This window comes from Neovison vison, chromosome X (assembly GCF_020171115.1).
Source record: "Neovison vison isolate M4711 chromosome X, ASM_NN_V1, whole genome shotgun sequence".
Lineage (NCBI taxonomy): Eukaryota > Metazoa > Chordata > Mammalia > Carnivora > Mustelidae > Neogale > Neogale vison.
Window position 1 is genome coordinate 124,124,985 of NC_058105.1, and position 19,530 is coordinate 124,144,514.

A 19,530-nucleotide genomic window follows, 5' to 3' on the forward strand; every position below is an offset into this window, starting at 1 on the left:
TGCCGAACTCTCTGCATCTGGTCGTCTTGCTCCCCCTCCCCCACCCCCACCCCAAGAGATTTCCATCAGCTGCTTAGCCGGCTGGGGAAGGCTGGGGGCCACTGTGGCCATAAGCACATCCAAGCTTGGCAGAAGGGCGAATACTTTAGAGAGACCAAGCCGTGCTGGCTCTCAAGGTCACTGCCGAGCCAAGTGTGCAAAGGGAGTGGAGCACTTCAGCGGTGACAGAGCTGGGAAGCCAGAGGGACGAGCTGGACCAGCCCTGGGTGAGGTGTTTCATAGCCATCCTGCAAACGGCCATGTTTTGTGTGGAATTGTGTCTGCCCAAAAGATGTTGAAGTCACAGTACTTGTGGATGTGATCTTATTTGGAAAAAGGTTCTTTGTAAATGATCGACTTCAGATAAGGTCATTAGGGTGGGTGCTAATCCCATGTGGCTCGTGTCCTAATAAAAAGGGGAAATTGGGATGTAGACACAGACACACATTCATGCGAGGACTGGAGTTCTGCTACCCGAAGCCAAGGAACTACCAGAAGCTAGGAGCGAGACCTGGCACAGAGTTCCCCTGGCACTTTCAGTGGCCCGGCTCTATGTACACTCTGATCTGACTCAGAGCTACCAGAACTGCAAGAGATTCACTTTCTATTGTTTAAACCACTCCGCTGGTGGTGCTTCATTGTGCCCTAGCGAACGGACACTGTGACCAGGTTCAAGGATGCGCAAGGAAGTGCCGCTCACATCACAGCACCGCCCCCCCACCGGCCCGGCCTGGCAGCGGTCTCCTGGGAGCTCTGTTAGGAAAGCAAGTCCTCCCTAACCTGCCCAATAGGGACCCTGGGGGTACCCCCCCACCATCTGTGTTTTAACAAGCCTTCCAGGGCATTCTGGTCTACACAAAAATTTGAGAAGCATCGAGCTGGGGAAACCACAAAAGGGAGAGAAGTGGCGGGGGGGCAGGACAGGCGGCAAGATCCAAGATGCGGCTCTAATGCAACACTTTGCCAGACCAATATTGGATCATATACATATTTTTAGAGTCAGCTGAAACAGGAAGTCGTAAAATGATTACCTGCTACATTTTAATCGAAAAACACGTAAACATAAATCATTTGTTCATCGGCCACAGTCGCAGCCGCCTCTCCGTGTGTGGGGTGGGGGTGGAGGGTGGACCTCGTCTGTCTACCGGGCCCCTTCCGGTTTCTCCAGGGCAACTCGGAAAGAATGCTGCGAGGCCACGAACGGAGCATGTTCTGGAGTTTTACAAATGTTTTCCCGACCCTTTCCAGGTTCAGGGAAATATTGTTTGTGATTCTCCTTCGAACCCTTCTTAGCCACTTATTGGCATGTATAGACTTGGTTTCTGCATTTACATGACCTTGTCTTGTCTTTCGCTTCATTAAAATGAAGTTAGTGGCTCTTGGAAAGCTGACATTCAATTCCTAGTGCAGGGCTCAGCCAGCACAATTCTTTCTTAAAAATAGCTTCAGGGAGCTGTAATTACATACCGTGGGGGTCGCCCATTTGCAGTTACCAGTAGAGTCACCGAGGGGTCCAAGCAGCAACTTCAGAACACTTCGTCACCCCTGAGAGGAAGCCCTGCACCCACTGGCAGTCACTCCACATTCCCCCCTCACCCCGGCAGCAGCCGCCGGTAACCTACCTTCTGCCTCTATAGCTTTGCCTCTTCTGGGCATCTCTATAAATGGAATCATACGGCGTGTGATTGGCTTCCTTCGGTCTTTGGCCCTCGGTCTTTGGCTTCCTTCGCTTAGCGTGATGTTTTCAAGATTCCTCTGGGCTGTAGCGGGCCTTGGTGCGTCTTTCCTTTCTATGGGTGGGTAGGACTCTAGACTAGTCTAGTGCTAGGTGGGTAGGACTCTAGTCTAGTACGGCTAAACTACCACTTATCTGTTGGTTCGTCGGTTGATGAACATTTGGGTTATTTCTAAGCCAGCACATTTGACAGAAGGAAAACGGTGGCTGGCTAGGAATTAGCCCAAGTGTAGGCCAAGCAAGTCTACTGATGTTCTTTCTGTGAAAACTAGTTCGAAGCGGGCTTTCGAACCACATTATTTTCCCTTCGCTTGTGCATCCTCAGCCCCAAACATGGTACGACCCAGCCTGTCTGAATGTTAGAGAAGCAGGCCGCATGAACCCTAGAAATCTGGTGTGGAAGGAACGTGGAAGATAATCTGAGGAAGGTGAATTTTCCAGATCTAAAGCGACTATCCGCATAACCCACCTGGCAAACACCAAGAACGAGCGCACAACGAAGATTCTCTTCCACCTTCCGCTGTCACGCTAGCCACCCGCTCCAGATTTAAAACCCCGGCATCAGAAAGGGGCCCAAATGAAGGAAAAACACCGTAATGAAATGATGATTAAGTGTGGGATTTAAAAATCCATAGTGAGATAAACCTCCGGTGGGCACCACAGTTTATTCTAAATGATTCATCGGATAAGGCTAAGCACGAGACTCTCTCCTGGGAATGGACAAAGGAAGGGGGTGGCAGGACACAGACCTGATGCTGAACTGGCCCGGTGAGCTTGCAGAGGAGGAACCTTACTGTCCCTGGCTGCAGGAGCCGCCCTCCTGCCCCACATCACACCTAGCGGCCATCAACAAGCATTGTGAAGCTCGGGCAGCAGCTAGGAGCCGTCTGAAGATGCTGGAAGGAATCCACCCTCTCGGGACCAAGCTCAAATCAGGAATGAAGGGAACAGCATGAGAGAGCTGGAATCGACCAGGCGCACACCCAACCTTGCACTTGTGGTGAGGAGTCCGAGCAAGGGCTCTGAACTTGCACCCCCCGGACTACTGCAGGCTGTCTTTAAGTTGGAATTCCAGAACTTACCACCATTTCATTTACAGAGTATCCCTCAAAAGACTGGGTACCTCGTACCTCTCTGGTCGGGGCTGCCCCTTTCACATATCATATCCCCGGGACGCGGCAAAGGGCACCGCTCCCTAGACAACAGGGAACTGCTCCGAATGGTTCAGTTTCATACATGAGCCCAGTTCCAACCCCACCTCGTCCACCGATACCTGGCCTCGTGACAGGAGTTTGTTCTGATTCTGAATGGGGCTAACGCCACAGAGAGAAGACTTAGCCTAAAACCCCGGACGTCTGAAATGAATTCCAAGTTCTAAATGAGACTTCCTGTCAGAGGAGGGAAGTACTGACCCCCGGACTGAGCAAGCATGATCTAGCCCCCGAGCTCCGAAACCTAGTAGGCTGTCTTCTCCAGAAGTGCTGGAAGGTGGAGTGACCGGTGACCTGTCCTTGGCTTTGCTTGACAGTTTCCCGCAGGCATGGCTCTTCTCAGGAACTAACTAGTCTGGCTCTTTAGAACTGCGGTGCCCACCTGTGGCTCAATTTCCAGCTTCCAGTTACACCACTTTCCCATTATGATGCCTCATCCTATACTTATCCAGCAGCACTGAGACCCCCCCCCACCAAAATATGGCAACAGTAATTCCTTTTCTCAGCCATTTGAACCGCGGTGAGGAGAGAATGGCCGCCGGAAGGGAGACTACAGCCCGACTTCTGCAAAGATCATCTCTGTAGAAATGATTGCGACACGCAAAGTAACTCTTAAAGTCCAAACCTGTCAACTATCAGCTTTATTTTATTTTAAAATATACAAATATTTTGACATGTAGAAGAGCTTCAAGTTGTTGGATTTTGAAACCAGCACACAAAACTGACACAACAAAGAAATCGGTACCAACCGAATCACTCCAGACTGCCAGTTCCTTCTGCTAACCTAACGCTAGACTCCAAGGAAATCGAAATGTTATTGACACTTAAGAAAAACCCCAACAGTCGCCGGGAACATGCTGCTGTAAGGAGAATAATCAGTTTATGAATCACTGGTAGAGAGGATTTCAACGGCCAACTTAGAGCGCTTTTAAAGAAAATCTGCCCCGAGAGAGCGAGTTGATGCTAACACCGTGTATCTGGGAAAAATACTCTTCTTCTGAACCCTAACATTCAACAAAACGGAATCCCATTTTCGAGAGGGACCGTCCTGCTGCTGTGATGCGCGCCCAGCTTTCAAGGCTCTGGTGAGGCCGGCGGGGGCGGGGGGAGGCGGGCTTCGGGCAGGAGGAGAAACGGGCTCAGGTGTGGGGGAAACGGGTCAGGGGCCGCGGGCAACGAGACTCGCTTGCTGGGAGCTGTGGTTCGCAGCAGGATAGTGGGAATTAAAGTCTTTAAAAAGTGAAAACATAGATCTCAATGCACGTGCATCCTCAAACCAGGGGGGAGTTGAACTATTCTAGAACAAAGTCCAGCCTGAGAAATTCTCATCGCTGAGAACTTGGAGCCAAGATGCCCCTCCGTTTGCGGAGTCCGTTGCCGGCGGGTAGCTCTGCGTTTTCTTAAGGGCACGCTACTCCCGCAGGGACAGCAAGACGCTGGTGACTTTTCCCAAAGCAGAACCACTTATCTGTGCCGCACAGCGTTGGTTCCAACACCCGGCCAGCTAAGCTCCTCCGCAGAACGGGCTTCCAGGTGTGCGTCTCACGTACCCCAGAGAGACTGAAGGGAAAAGCAGCTCTCTTCACACGACAAACGTTCTTTTTCAGACGCTGTTCACTTTTCTAGATTAAATACACAGGCAATACCACGGCCGAAGGAGAAACCAAGGGACTGCTTCCCACTTAAGCCAAGTGGGAAGGAAACCCGCAACGACCCGCCAGAAACTGGGTAGAGTAAAAACCAAAGAACGCGGCGCGGGGCACCCTCGCTGCGGGCCGCGAAAGGCGGCCTCGCTCACTTGCCGCCCCCCCTTACATCACGAGAGCGATTCAGTTTGGGGAAATAGTTTAATGTATTGCTCGGAAAAAAATAGTTTCTATTTCCCCATCTCTGGCGAAGCAGCGGCTAGGACGTCCAGCGCCACCACGCGACCTTCATCCTGTCCCACACGGCCGACAGCGAGTCCAAGGCGGGCCGCACGTCCAGGACGGTGAACTGGTAGTCCTGGTTGACCTCCCCGCCGTCGTAGTAGTCGATGACGTACCGCACTTCTGTCCCGCAGCGGTTGATGATCCAGTCGTGCCTGTCGAAAGGCAACTCGTACCTGAAATGAAACACGTTTCTGAGCACGAGACGCCTGCTCCCGGGCGCCGGACCTCCGTCTGGCAGGTGACGCTCGGGGGAAGGCGGGCCGCGGAACCATGCAGAGCCCAGGTCAGGCGACGGCTCATCTGTCTACAAAGGCCACGCGGTCAGCAGGGAAGAGCCCTGGGCCGGGGAGGTGGCGGAGATGCTGCAGAGCTCCAAGTGCGAGCTGAGAAGCGGCCTAGGCGGGAAGGAAAGGGGGCGACTAAGTGCCCGAACGCAGACAGACCACAGGAGGAGGGAGAGGGCAGTTCCGAGAACACAGAAGGCAACTCAACTCAGGGCTACGACAATCAGACAGGAATGACGCATGGCACCCGGAGAAGCCCGCCCACCGACGGGCAAACTTGAGGGAGAGCAAGGACTCTCTGGCTGAGTGCCAGGAACGTTCTGGAAGGTGGCCCCGCAGTCCTGAGACTGCTTGGCCTGGGTGCCACGAGTGGAGGGCGCGCCGGGAACATTTCTGCGGCGCCACTCACCCCATCCAGGACCGAATTCTCGCCCTCGGTGAATACTCTTTCGCTTTACCTCCGAACCGGATCAATGATGGACCACAAGGACACTCCCTAGAAAGTCCCAAGCAAGAAAAGCCTATTAAAATACTTCCCCTCCGTTGAGAAAGGCGGCACTGCCGTCTCTTAACAACACACAGTTTTCTGCATGCATTTTACATAATTTCACGTTGACAGAGTGAGGGAACTTTCAGGACAGCTCAAAGAAATATCCCTATTCGGTAAAAATGCTGCTCCTTGCTCCTGGATCAAGTGCATTCCACCCTCCCCGGCACTCTGAGCATCTGCGCCTTCCCAGGAGGCAGAAGTGCACTTCGAGTCTGCTGGGGGGGATAGAGAGGCATATTCTCGGGGGAAAAAAAGAAAAGAAATGTGAAGTACTGAGCATTACACTTGACTTTCACACCCTGCAGCTGGATTTTTTAAAACAAATAAATGAAAATCTTTTCTTTCATTTGAAACCCATGAGCAAGGCTTCAAGAAGAAAAATGCTGCAAGAATCCCTAAGAACAAATGAAATCCGTGCTGCGCTGGCCCTTTAAGTAAGTAAATACGGGATAGGGGATAGGGGCCGATCTTGTTAGCTGCCATCACTGTTAGGAGAGACTTCAGCCGTACCGGCCTAAGGACGTGGGCGGGAGAACAGGCCCGAGGGTGCCCGAGCCCTACTGTGAGGCCCATCGGAGTCACTTTGCTTCCTGCTTTATCAATGACTCACTAGCATCTCTTCTCAAGAGGGTCCCTGGAAGCTGCTGCAGGGGTCTTTAAAAGGCTGACCTAATTTTGAGGGACCCTGGAAAACGACTAGAAGGGGGGCTGAAACTGTCAAAGTGGCACGTCCTCGCCTGTCTTCTCTGCTCTGTCCCGCTACAAGTGGTTGGCAGGGGCTGTGGCTCGGGCACCACCCTCGCAGCTCGCATCACGAGTGAGCTGAGGGAGGGCAGCCCGGAGTCCTGCTGCTCTCGGCTTAGCCAGAAGGGAATCCTGCTTGCTGCGGCGGTCCCTCCTCACAGGGACCCCTCTTGGGCTTGGTGCCTGGCCACCGACATCCAGCAAGTGCTACTAATGAAACTCAGAGTCCAAGTGTTTAAAAAAAAACAACAGGACACCTACACCAAATCGTTCCGGGGACTTTTGCCAAGAAATTAACCACATTTTATCAGGAACTTATTTTTTAAAAGATTTTATTTATTTGACAGAGAAAGACACAGCAAAAGAGGGAACACAAGCAGGGGGAGTGGGAGAGGGAAAAGCAGGCTTCCTGCCGAGCAGGGAGCCTGATGCAGGGCTCAAACCCAAGACCCTGGGATCATGACCTGAGCCGAAGGCAGTGACCCACCGAAGTCACTGAGGTGCCCCTATGTTTTATTTTTATAAAGATTTTATTTGTTTACTTGAGAGAGCAAGTACAACCTGGAGGAGCTGAGGGAGAGGGAGCAGACTGCCTACTGAGCAGGGAGCCGGATGTGGGGCTCCATCTTGGGCCTCCACACTCCACCATCATGACCTGAGCCAAAGGCAGACGTTTAACCACTGAACCACCCAGGAGCCTCCTATCAGGAAGTTAAAATGTAATCCGCCTGTGATAAAGCAATCCACGATCCCGCTATCTGTGCTGACATTCCCCACCCCTTCTCAAAGGGGCCTCCTCAAACCAGGAGCATCTATGTTGTTATGGAAATGTCAAGTCTGTGCCTCAGCCCAGATCGACGGAATCAGAAACCCTGGGGTGGGGGCCCGGCACTCAGTGTCTCAGTAAACGTGCAGGTGAGGCCGACGCAGCTCAAGTGCGAGGTCCACCCCACCACTCGAACAGACTGACGGTCCATCGCTGCCGACACACTCGACTGCATTCACCGAGTCCCTCTGAGGAGGAGGCCCACGGGCTAAGACTACCCTTGATGTTTAATCCAGCTGGGGAGTCAATAGGGCTAAGGGAACAGAACTGGTTTTCTCCTCAGCCCTGGGGCGGAGAGCACTGTGCCATCTCCCATCCCACGTGCGGCGCCTCCGAGGCACCACAGGATTCCTCCCGAGGCACCGCAGGATTCCTCCCGCTGAGAGGTGCAGTCCAAGGTCCCTCCCCTTGAACCTGGGCAGGCTGGCGGGACAGCTGAAGCCAGGTCATCAGGAGAGATGCAGCTTCCCTGGAGCTTTCTGGAATTCTAGCTCAGGCAACCCAGCCACCTTGGTGAGAGGAAGCTGAAGCAGCCACGGTGAGAGGCTGGGGGAAGGCGTCCTGGCTGACGGCGGGCACCAATCAGCAGACGAGTGAACGGTCCAGCCTTCAGAGGATTCCAGCCCAGCGCTGCCAAGCCATCCCTGATCAGAACCTGGATGAGGCCCGAGCCGTCGGAAGCACAGACAAGCCATCCCTGCTCTGTACCTTCTGCACTCGGGACCCACCGAATCCACAAGCACAGTGAAATGCTTGCCTCTCACACAGCTGCGTGGGAGCAGTGTACCCCACCAGTCACTGAAGCAGGCCTGCTGCCGAAAGCGCTGTGTTAGAGGGATGCTGGCGGGCTCCGTCAGTTAAGCCACTGCCTTCGGCTTGGGTCATCATCAGGATCCTGGGATCGAGTCCCACATCGGGTTCCCTGCTCAGCGGGGAGCCTGCTTCTCTCGCTCCCTCTGCCTGCCACTCTGCCTGCTTGTGCTCTCTGACAAATAAATAAAATCTTTTAAAAATAAATAAATAAATAAATAAAATGTTCTATTCGAGTAACACGTTGTTTGAATAAAAGGTTTAAACTCTAGAAAGCAGAGATGAAGTAAGAAAGATGTCGGGAGGATGGCTTTTTAAAAAAGATCTCAAACATACTTACGCAGCATGAAGGGCTTCCCACTTCAAAATCTCCTTCCAAGCTTGCTCGTTATTCTGATTGTGAATTCTGATGATGTTATACATATCTTTCTGACTAATATCATCATCCTTCCACTTCCACCTAGGAAAGAACGTCTGGTAAAACTTAATAAAACCTTACCGAGAATGCCATAAAACCATCCCACATATTCATTTCACCGAGTGACCAAAAACCACTCACTCACATACCAAGGAACCACAAGGTGACACTTTTTCAGTAAGTACCACTGATTAGTGATTCCTCAACTTTTTCCAAGTATTTTATGTAACTGTATTTTTAAAAACGGCTACTGGCTATGATGGGTTAATCTTCTGTGTCAACCTGACTAGTCCGCAGGGGGCAGGTATTTAGTCGAACATTATTCTGGGTGTGTCTGAGGGTGTTCTGGACAAGAGTAACACTGGAACGGGTCAAACAGAGAGGGCTCTCCGTAGCGTGGGCGGCCTCATCTGATCAGCTGAAGCTCTAAACAAAACAGGAATGAACCTCCCGCACGAGAGAACTCTGCCTGCCTGACTGCCTTCCAACCGGGACCCTGGTTTCTCCTGCCTCTGGCCTGGAGGGAAAACATCAGTTCCTCCTGGGTCGCCAGGCTGCTGACTGCAAACCGTGGGACTTCTCAGGCTCCATAAGTACGTGGGTCAACTCCTTAAAATAAATCTCTTTCTATGTATAAGGACACACACATCCTCTTAGTTCTGTTTCTCTGGAGAATCCCAGCTCATACACTGGCCTTGAATTTAAATTCTTTTAAGTCTGAAAAATCAGTTGAATGTTATATACTGATGGGTGTTTGGGGATGAAAACATCTTTAACATTTAATTCTCAGATGAATGTGATGAGCCAATTTATACCCTCAGTAAGACGCTCACTCACCCTTTCCGTAACATGGCATTCCAGAACATCTGTTCGGAAGGATACACCCAGTTTTTCTCCGAATCTGCTCTCGGAATGGACGACTCCTCTCTCGCAGTAGACAGTGCAAACGGCTGATCGGGGGCCGGCATCTGATTGGGCGGTGGCATCTAAAGAAATTAAGCAGATTTTTTAAAATGTTGGAAACAGGACGTAAAGTAGAAACAAACAATACTAATCAACGACTTTCTGGAAAGCAGCGCATTGCACTCAGGGTACAGGTCCTGAGGACGCCAGTGACGGCAAAAACTCAGCTCTCTCAGATCACCTGGCCACTTTGAAGAGCCAGAGTTCCAAAGTTTCTCCTTGTTGAAGTTCTCACAAATGGTAAAAATCACACTGTGCTTAAGTTTTCTGTCTCTTTCTCCCCAAGGATTAAGTAAAAACTAATACCGCGACTGCCAACGTTTCTGTAAACATTTCTACGATGAGCTTCTCAAAAATGTTCACTCTTCTGAGGGACAGCACCATAAAGTACAGGTGTGCCCCCACTTTCTTTTTAGATATTCTTTACTTTTTAGGATCTGGCTGATGCTTTCAGTCTCGGGGCTGAATACAAGACAGACGAGCGGCGACACCGCACCGGTGGACTGGAAGGGGGGCAAGAATCCTTCCTCCCAGACGCCAGGGGCAGCAACACTGTTGTGCGAACACCTTCCCTGGACCAGGGTTCTCACCCCAGGCCCCGATGGCATTTGGGGATGGACAACTTTCGGTGATGGGGGTCTGTTCTGGGCGCTGTAGGATTTTCAGCAACCTCCCCGGGTCTCGACCGTCTTGGATCCCTCCTCCCACGCTGTGACAACCCATGTCCTCCCAGGGGCAAAACCATCCCTGGCTGAGAATCCCGGGCCTAGAACTTCTGTGTTTCCAGGGTGAAGATCTAGCAGATGCCCGTTTACTATTAAGTCACGCTACGGCCCCAGCTCGAACAGTGGCCGCGGGAGAACTGGGTGCGTCAGGCGCCACAGCGAGCACGTGACCTGCATCGTCACCACAGGGGGCTGAAGGACAGGTCAGAGGCAGCTGGGATTCACTGGGGGCCGCCGCTTCCCCGCTGAGCGATGTGGGGCAAACTGCACCCTCGCTTATTCTCGGTGGCTTCAGCTCTGAACATGGGGACTTCAACACCCCTGGCTGCCGGCGGGCGTGAGGATGACTGGGGTGTGCGTGTGGTGTCCAGCGCAAGGGCTACAGAGGTCTCCAGAAGCAATGCTGGCTAGTATTAATTAATATTCTGGCTACAGGTAACAATCCCATGAGTAAGAGTCTAGGTCTGGGAGATTCCAAAAGGCCCATGTTCTGACCCACTAGGCTATGAAAGACGATCTAGAACAGTAGTCCTCCGGTGGCACTTCCCGCGAGGTCTGGAGACACATTAGGTGGTCGGGACTGAGAAAAGAGGGAATCATGGCATCTGGGGGTGACGACCACGGACGCTGCTAACATCCTGCTGAGCACAGGACAGCGCCCCGCCTCACAGAACTGCCCAGCCTCAAATCTCAACAGTGCTAAAGGTGGGGAGATCCTGATCTCGTCCGTCAACACAACAGTTTCCTTCTAGCTTGGCAAGGTCATTACTGACTGTTGCGGCTGCATGTTTGTGTCCCTCCAAATTTACTGAAACTGCCAACACCTTCCAATAGGACTTCTCGGCCTCTGGAACTTTGAGAATGGCATGTCTGTCGTTTACAAACCACCCAGCTGATGGTACTGTTATATATGTGTGTGCATGCGTGTACATATATATATGACATGTATGTTGTCACACACACACACACACAATCCCACCGCCCTTCTCTTCCAGACTAAGTATATCTGGTTCCTTCAAATGTTAGCCAAGATTTCTAAACACTTTGGCTAACCCTAGCCTTTTTTTTTTTTTTTTGAAAAAAAGATTCTATTTATTTATTTGACAGAAAGAGACAGTGAGAAAGGGAATACAAGCAGGGGCAATGAGAGAGGGAGAAGTACACTTCCCGATGAGCAGGGAGCCTGATGCAGGGCTCAATTCCAGGACCCTGGGATCATGAACTGAGCTGAAGGCAGACGCTTAACGACTGAGCCAACCAGGTGCCCCAACGCTGGCCTTCAAAGCACCCTGTTCTGGCCTTCCAGAGTACAGATCCGAACATGTCTGTCTCTCCACTAAAATGTGATTTCAAACAGGAAACCTCCACTCCCTACACTATCACAAAATGTGTTGAGGCCATGCTTGTCTCGTCTTTGCTTTCTCAGTGGCATTCCACTGGTGGCCGCCACTTGACGCTGTGCCACAGCAGGGACTCTCACAGAGGCTGGCACCTGGCTGTGCCAGAAAACAGAGCCCTAACCAGGCATCGTGCCTGTGAGGTTTCTGAGGACCAGAAATACCTTTACCCAGTGTTGCGGAACCCCTAACGGCACTTCCCTGCCTTCTATTATCCCTAAAGGAAAATCCCTTTGCTCTGTCTTCTTTCCAGTCAATCTATTCTGACACTTCGTGATCAGTGTTTCCTTTACGAGGCACTCTCTGAAACTACGATTAGTGATGCATTCAGGAGTTTCAATGTGGATGGAATATCAGACTTCTTTATTTTAAAAGGAAAGAAGAATGAATCCTAGCAGTCAGCAGTCTGTCTTAGGAGGCCATAAAAACATCTCTGCAGAAAAAGTTCCAGAAGAGGGGCTGAGTGTGAATTACCAGATTAGAAGGATCTAGGTTCTCCTTATTCTTAGCCACAGCGCCCGTAACAGGACATTCCACATACTCGTACGCACGATCCTGGTGGGCAGGCACGGCGTTCGGTTTGTTCTCACAAGCTGGTTTAGATGGCTCTGGGCTCACTGGACAGCCTGAAATAAATCAAGTCAAAAACAGTGTCACCACAAAGGCAGGACATCTGGCTCTCTCAATCCCGGCCCTAAAGAGCTGGCTTTCTGACCAGTGATCACCATCAAAGGCAAATCCAGCTTTCTACTGTTCCAAGCTGCCAAGGGCTAAACCAGCTAAGGTTCTAAAATCCTGTAGATGAGGGGAAGGTTCTATAAATTTACTTTCCCCTTGAAATAGAAATGGGTACTCATTCCCTTATCGTGTCATGCCTGTAGCAAAACTAAACCAAAACCAACCAAACAAAAAAACCTCAACATTTGCAAGAGAAATGTACTGTTCATTGCACGGTTTTAGCGATGGGTGAGAAGGTACCCACACGGGTCCCCGGCAGCGAGCTGCCGCCAAACAGACTAAGCAGAGGCCCAGCCATGCTTTACCGGGTCTCCCTGACTTTCAATTCAGAGTCCAGACAAGGCCCGGCCTGACCAGGACACAGGACGTCGGGCTTACCAACACTCTCCCCCAGGAACTGGAGACGGGAGATGGAATTGAGCAGAGGAGCCTTCAAAAAGGCTCCCGGAGCGAAGTCCGGATGGCGCCCTGCTTGTGCTTTGCTCCAGGACAGAAACAAGGCACAGAAAGCTACCCCTTGATGGCATTCTATTCCCCATCAGTGAATAGCAAGCATTTAGCAAGAAAAGGCACATATTAAAGAAAATGATCCATAGTCCCCGTGGGACCCAGATGCCACTTAAGAGGGAAGGTGTGAAGCTACAAGAGCCCAGCAGGAGGGGCAGCTGACACCCAAGAATCCAGGGTGCTCCTGGAAGCAAGCGTGGGGACTGAGAAACGGGTCTTCCGCTATCGAGAGGGGGCAGGCACCTGGAGAGCCATGACCCAGAAGACAGCTGCCCCAGTAAGGGATCCTTGCGTTAGGGAGCAGTAGCGACACCAAGAATGTGCTAGATGCCCATACACACCAAAGACAAATTTCTTTTCACTTCCATTCCTCTGTTCCTCCTCACTGACCCTCATTCCCTAGGACCCTGTACGGCTGTCCGCTTGAGGGGTGAAGGGAGACTTTTCCACCAGCTTTCCACTCCACCATTCAAAATGCCCATCTCTCCACGGTCACTGATCCCAGCTGGGTGTGAGAAAATACTGTTACATCTTCCATACAACCAGGAACCCCATTAGTCGCCTACAGATATCCATATTCTTTACTTTTGCAAAAAAATCTGACTGACAGCGCTTCTGGATACATAGTAAATGAAATCAAACCACATTCAGGGCTCTATGATCCACCCGGGGACACTGAGCACAGATACACACACAGCTCTGTCCAACTCTGTCTCCATTCTTCCTGTACAGAGGGAACCCTGGAAGGGCACTGGGTCTGTCCTTGTCCAAGGTCACAGAGTTTTTGCTGGCTTTGCCACTTACTAACTGTGTGGTTTTTAAGTTTCGTGAATATAAAATAGACAGAAAACCTAACCACACTGGAGTACGAGGATGAGAATGCGTACTCCACCAGGCAAAGGATTTCTGTGTTCTATGCACTGCTATCTCTCGGTGCAGAAACAAAACCAGCCGGTGCTTGGCACAGAGTGGGCGGTGGGTAAATTCTTGCTGAATGACCAAGGGAATCAAAGAGTACAATGCAAGAAAGTGTTTTTCAGGTCATACTTTTATATAAAGCATCTAAAGCAAATGTGGACCAGTGAGGAATAAAAGACAGCTTTTCCATTCTCGCCTCTGCAGCTAAGGAAACAGCAGGAAGGCCATAGTGATGACTTACTTTTACAAAGATGAATAATGCAACGGGTGTAAAGTTGCCTTAATAGATAAAGACAGATCTAGACCAAGATTTCTCAACCTTGGCACTGCTGATATTTGGGGCCAGGAGATCTTTGTTGCAGAGGTACATTGTGCACTACAGGATGTTTACCAGAACTCCTGGTTTCTACTTGCTAGATGCACCAGCTCCTCTCAGTTTTGACCAACAAAAATGTTTCCAGACATTTCCGAATGTCCCCCCCCTTGAGGAGATGGGTGTGGCCACCCAGGTTGAGAACCTCTGATTGCAAACTGAGGGCTAAGGGCTAATGTATGAAGCCACCACTCCACTCTCGTGCACTGTCTTAATTGTCACAACAGCCCTGTGAAATATTATTATATCCTCACCTTTTGGACGACAGGTTGTAACTTAGAAAAGTAACTTGTTTATAGTCACATACCTTGAAAGTAGCACCATAAGGACAGAACCCTCTTTGCCTCACTAGCGTGCTGTGCTGCCTCTTCCTTAAAACCCTTTCGAGAATTCTTTTTTGTTTTTATTTGCTAGACAAAGGGTCAATTACCTTTCATTTTCCCTTCATGCATGGGACATCCGGAAGGCGGGGATGCTGTCTGATGATCTGAAGCATTTGAGGTCTGAACGGCAACAGCAGGGGTAGATGCAGACAAACCCATGGCTGGAACCAACGCGCTGAATCCAAATAATTCTAAACTCAATCGTGCCAAAGCAGAAAGACCGGTTAATGCTGATGCCTGGGCTCTGACAACTCCCTCGGTCTTCTTAATCTGTCCAACCCTCCGTAATCTGCCCAACGGTCTTACTTCCTCGTCATTCTGATGTAAATCTACAGAGCAGGGTATCCACTTCGAGAGATAGCTTTAATGTATACCCTTTGGGAAATAACAGTGTGAAATCTAAACCACACCATTCTTTAGGGTCACGTTTCTAAGATGCGCGGATTTTGGGGGTGAGGTGATGGGGTCTCTAAAAAACTACGTCACGGATAGAGAGCGTGGGTCTGGGGAACAGGGAGCCCTAAACGTGGTGACCCAGAGGGGAGTCCAGACTAAACCCTCAGACCCAGGCTTAGAAAAGAAATGGGAATCAGGGCAGGGTACCGTGCGAAAACGAATTCGAGGAAGGAAGGAAAGGACCTCCGAGGGGGAAACGCGGCCAAAGTTGTCTTCACACGGTCCCTCCGCGTCCCACCTGTTCCAGTCCCGGGACCCCGAAACCCACCGGCCTCAGCCAGCCTCCTCCTCCGCACCTGACTCCTGTCCCGAACCGCTCCGAGGAGCCGGCCCCGCCTCTAACCGCCAAACCGTGGCCGCCTTCTCCTCTCTCGGTCACCGCTAACGTCGCGGTCACCGCTGGCGCCCTAGCGCACCGCTACTTCCTTTTCCGAAGGCGGGACTTCCGGGCGCACAGGAGGCGGGGCGAGGACTGAAAAGGAAGGGCTTCCGTCGAGCCCGAAGAAGCGGGCCCGCCCCCTCCCGCCTCGACCTATAAGTGCGAGTGCCGGCCCCTGGCCCCGCCCCTCCAAGCCCGCGCGGGCAGGCAGTGTTTGGGCTGAGCCCGAGACTTCCACAGAACGAGGCTGCCCACTCTAGCTCTTTGAAGCCGTAGAAGGGTTGCTTTGGAGGTGTTAGTTTTAAAAGTCTTTATCTTTTAAGCTGTATCCCATCAGCTTTAATTATAGCAATGACTCAAGTACTATCAGTAGGAGTCCAGAACTGTGGCCGACTCTGGAGATCCCAAAATGAACAAATCAAGGTTCCGGCTCCCAAGGCCTTCTTAACTGGGTGTGCGGACTTGAAGGTCTGTATTTTCACTTACCTCTAACAGAAATCTAGTATTTTTTCCACCAGGAATGCAGGTACAAATCCTAGTAGTGTTAGCAATATGCAGTACTAATAGAAATCACAGAAATTGTCACAAATGATGGTTGTTTCTGTCTTAAGATAATTTCATCTTGTTACTTAAAAGTGTTACTAAGAGCCATATGCCTTTCTGTATCTTTGATACACTGTGATGGAACTGTGAAGCATGCCCAGATGGCCCTTTAGGGCCTGCACACCATCTCCAGGGTGCTGGGGGCTGTTAGCCGCTGACACCGCTGAGCTGAGCCTCTCCCCAGGAATTGTCCTCTGCCAAAGAGAACTGCATCAGGCAAAGTCAATCCCCTCCCTGAGCACAGGCTGCTGCCTCCAAATGGCCTCTGCAAGGGCACATAACCCCAAGGCCCTCGACTCAAGGAGGTCACCTCAGAAGGGCCCCCCCAGTGTCAGTGGCTGAGACTTCCACGGTGACTGCATCACAGCTCGACTTCTCCCTTTGCCTCGACCTCCCGTCACTTTCCTGTGTATGAGAGCACTCCGCTGCACATTTCTTGGAGTCTCAACCATTTTAATAAGTTTATTAATTATTATTTAGATTTGGTGAAGTCAGCGAATCAGGAAACAACTGCCATTGAATAAACAGTTGATTATACTCACAGGTCCCAAGAGAGGGGTATTATACATCACACGGTGGGGTGCCACACGCAGGAGCACTGGAGTACTTCATGAGCCAGCGGGAGAGGGGGAAGAAACAGGAGAGGCAGGCTCTGGGGCAGGCGCACAGCGTATAGTGGTTCAGAGTATGAGAGCCCAACACGGGAGGTGGTTGGCAAGTGCGGACTCAGCTGCTCAAAAAAGGGAACGGACCAGCCACTAGGCAGGGCCTTCAAACTGGATCAAGACAGCATTTTAAAATCTATGTTATATCAGTGTATATCTCCTGGGGAACCTGACCTTTAATGATCAAAATCTGTTTTTCTAAAATATGTGGATAATTTCTTTTCAGTCTACTAATTTTTAAGTGATTTCTTGTATTTTGTTTTACGCACGTAAAAATATTACTCTGAGAAGATACTCAGAGATTTCACCACAATCCACAGGGGCACATGGCACAGAAAGGCCCCACACCCTCTGGTGATGGGAGAGAGACGGGCACACAAACAAATAACCGTATTTACATCCCAGGGTATGTATGTGCAGACTCTTGGAGGCAAAAGGGAAGAAGTGACTATTTCGAGGGTCATGTGCCAAAAGTGGATAGGAAGGAAGGAGGTAACAAGGATGCTTTATAAAAGAGCTACCAAACAGGGTGTTGAAGGAGAGCTGTACGTGGCTAGGGAGATTGGGAGGACGCTTTCACCCTCAATTCCCACTCTACCCAAAGACTTACTGCCCCTTAACTGTTTCTTCTACTTTTCCTTCATGTTTCAAACAACATGGTAACACAAACACATGGGTCCCTCTCCTGTGCCAGTAGCTACACAGTTTTGGATACATCACAGTTTAGTATTTTTATTATTGTGACTGTGAAAATATTTGTTATGACCAAAGATGGATTGTTTTTCAATAGAATTTAATACTTGCCTTTTCCCCCTTTGTCTAGATTTTTCGGTTATCCCTAAGCTTTCTGTCTGCATTGTAAGACTCCTCCCAATGCATTTAAATATGTCAACAACTGCGTCTGTTTCCCTTTTTTCCCTTGAGACCTCACTCAGATAAGCAGCTCACTTCGGCCACTGCCTAATTCTAAACTGTTTGGAAGTGACTTATGCTGGTCATCTTCTAGGACTTCCTTTTGACCTTTTCCTGTCTTGTGTTGGAGCTCTGGTTCTTGGATATCCTGTATCCTTCTTTGCATTGTTTTGGGAGCACGTCAGTTTTCGAGGTCCTGAAAATCAGAAACTGTTTTTGGTTTACCCTCCCATGTGATTGGTAGGTGGGATATATAATTCCAGGTTTAGAAACATTTCTCTCAGAATTGTTAAGCGGTTGCTTCATTGTCTTTTAGTTTCCACTGCAGATGTTGAAAAGTCAAGTGTAGTTTCTTTTTTTTCCCTCAACAATATTATTAACTTCTCTTTCTTCTAGTAGCTTGGAAAGATGTGCCCTGATACAGACCTCTTTGCTTTCATTGGCTGGGCACCTGATGGGACCATTCATTCTAGAAACCTGTAACCTTCCCATTGGGGATATTTTCTTGTATTATTAGTTTTCTTGGTAACTTGCTCCAGTTTCTCTTTCTCTTTTAAGGAACCTCTCTTCCTCAAATGTTGGATTTCTTGACTGACACTCTAATTTTCTTCTATTATTCTGTCACTTTTTCATCTTGTTTTATTTTTTCTGAGATTTTAAAAATTTCCCAACCATTTTATTAGTTTATTTCTGTGAACATGTTTGAAATCTCCAAGACATGTGTGCCTATATACTTGTATGTGTGTGTGTTTGCATGTGTACATGTACACACACGTGTGTGTGTCAGTCTATGTGAGTATGTTTACGTATATGTCTATCTGCCTAGGCAAGGCAGTGTGTGTGGGTTTGTGAATCTTTGGTAATGCGATATGAACTCCTGCTGTCAGACCCAAGGGTTTAGGAAAATTTGAAGCTCTTTTATAATTACAAACTGAAGTTAGGACTGGTTCTTGTAAAATAAGTCTCCTTTCCAAACCTTTGGTTACTTAATGTTTACAAAGTGCAGCTTTTGTACTTCTGAGAGCGCCCACAATTCCATGTCTTGTGCGTGACTCTCCTTTCCCCCCCATAATTCCCTGTTTCTTTTATAATTCCCCGTCTCTCCCCACGTCTGCACTCTCTTTCTCAATTCTCCTCTCTCTCACACGATTCCTCCCGTTATAGTTCCCCGGTTGCCCACAATGCCCCTTCCAACAATTCCCTGTCCTTTCCCAGAATTCCCCATGTCTCCCACAGTATTTTAAGATTTCCCACAGTTTCCTGTCTCACACAATTCTCTGTTGCTTCCTGTGAGTCTCTGTTTCTTCCGTAACTCCCCGTCTTTCCCATAACTTCTGTGGTGGGTTTTAGAAATACTTTTTAAATTGAGTTTTGATTGACATAAAATTTTCGATTAGTTTTAGGTGTACAACATAATGATTGGATATATGTGAATACTGCGAAATGATCACCCCAATGAGTCTAATTAACATCTGTCACCACACAGTTAATAATTTTTTTTTCCTTCCGATGAGAACTTTTAAGATCTGCTGTCTTAGCAACTTCAGATGTCCAGACGGCATTGTTAACAGTTGTCGCCATGCTGTGCTTTATATCCGCAGGACTTAATTTATTTTACAACTGGAAGTTTGTACCTTTTGACCACTTCCATCTATTTTACCCCATCTCTACCTCCAGCCTCTGGCAACTACCAGTATGTTCTATCTATGAGGTTTTTTTGTTGTTGTTGTTGTTGTTGTTTCGTTTTTAGATTCCACGTGTAAGTGAGATCATACAGTGTCTTTCTCTTTCTGACTTATTTCGCTTAGCAAAATGCCCTCAAAGTCTGTCCATGTCACCAAGGACAGGATTGCCTTCTTTTATATGGCCAAATAATATTACATTGTGTGTGTTATCTTTTTTTATCCATTTGTCTGTCAGTGGACATTTAGTTTACTTCCATGTTTTGGCTATTGTAAATAAT

General features: G+C 49.5%; 1 protein-coding gene across 2 annotated transcripts; it reads right to left on the minus strand.

The window, feature by feature from the left end:
* Nucleotides 1-3,597: 3,597 nt before the first annotated feature.
* LOC122897072 (holocytochrome c-type synthase) lies at nucleotides 3,598-15,442 on the minus strand. 2 transcript variants are annotated; one of them, XM_044235213.1, is made up of 7 exons: nucleotides 15,305-15,442; nucleotides 14,600-14,743; nucleotides 12,108-12,259; nucleotides 9,386-9,534; nucleotides 8,471-8,590; nucleotides 5,610-5,696; nucleotides 3,598-5,089 (listed from the first exon to the last, which is right to left on the minus strand). In XM_044235213.1, the coding sequence occupies exons 2-7, from the start codon at nucleotides 14,709-14,711 to the stop codon at nucleotides 4,891-4,893; spliced, it is 819 nt and encodes a 272-aa protein (XP_044091148.1). In that variant the 5' UTR covers nucleotides 14,712-14,743; nucleotides 15,305-15,442; the 3' UTR covers nucleotides 3,598-4,890. The 2 variants fall into 2 exon arrangements, with proteins under 2 accessions (XP_044091148.1, XP_044091149.1); XM_044235214.1 differs by having other exon boundaries at nucleotides 15,277-15,442.
* Nucleotides 15,443-19,530: the final 4,088 nt, after the last annotated feature.

Excerpts from the sequence above, each read along its gene's own strand:
- LOC122897072 (XM_044235213.1), bottom strand. The coding sequence starts at position 14,711 with ATGGGTTTGTCTGCATCTACCCCTGCTGTTGCCGTTCAGACCTCAAAT. Across the intron at positions 8,591-9,385 it reads AATGCCATGTTACGGAAAGG|GTGGAAGTGGAAGGATGATG; the intron begins GTGAGTGAGCGT and ends GTTCTTTCCTAG. Across the intron at positions 5,090-5,609 it reads AGAATTCGGTCCTGGATGGG|GTACGAGTTGCCTTTCGACA; the intron begins GTGAGTGGCGCC and ends GTTTCATTTCAG.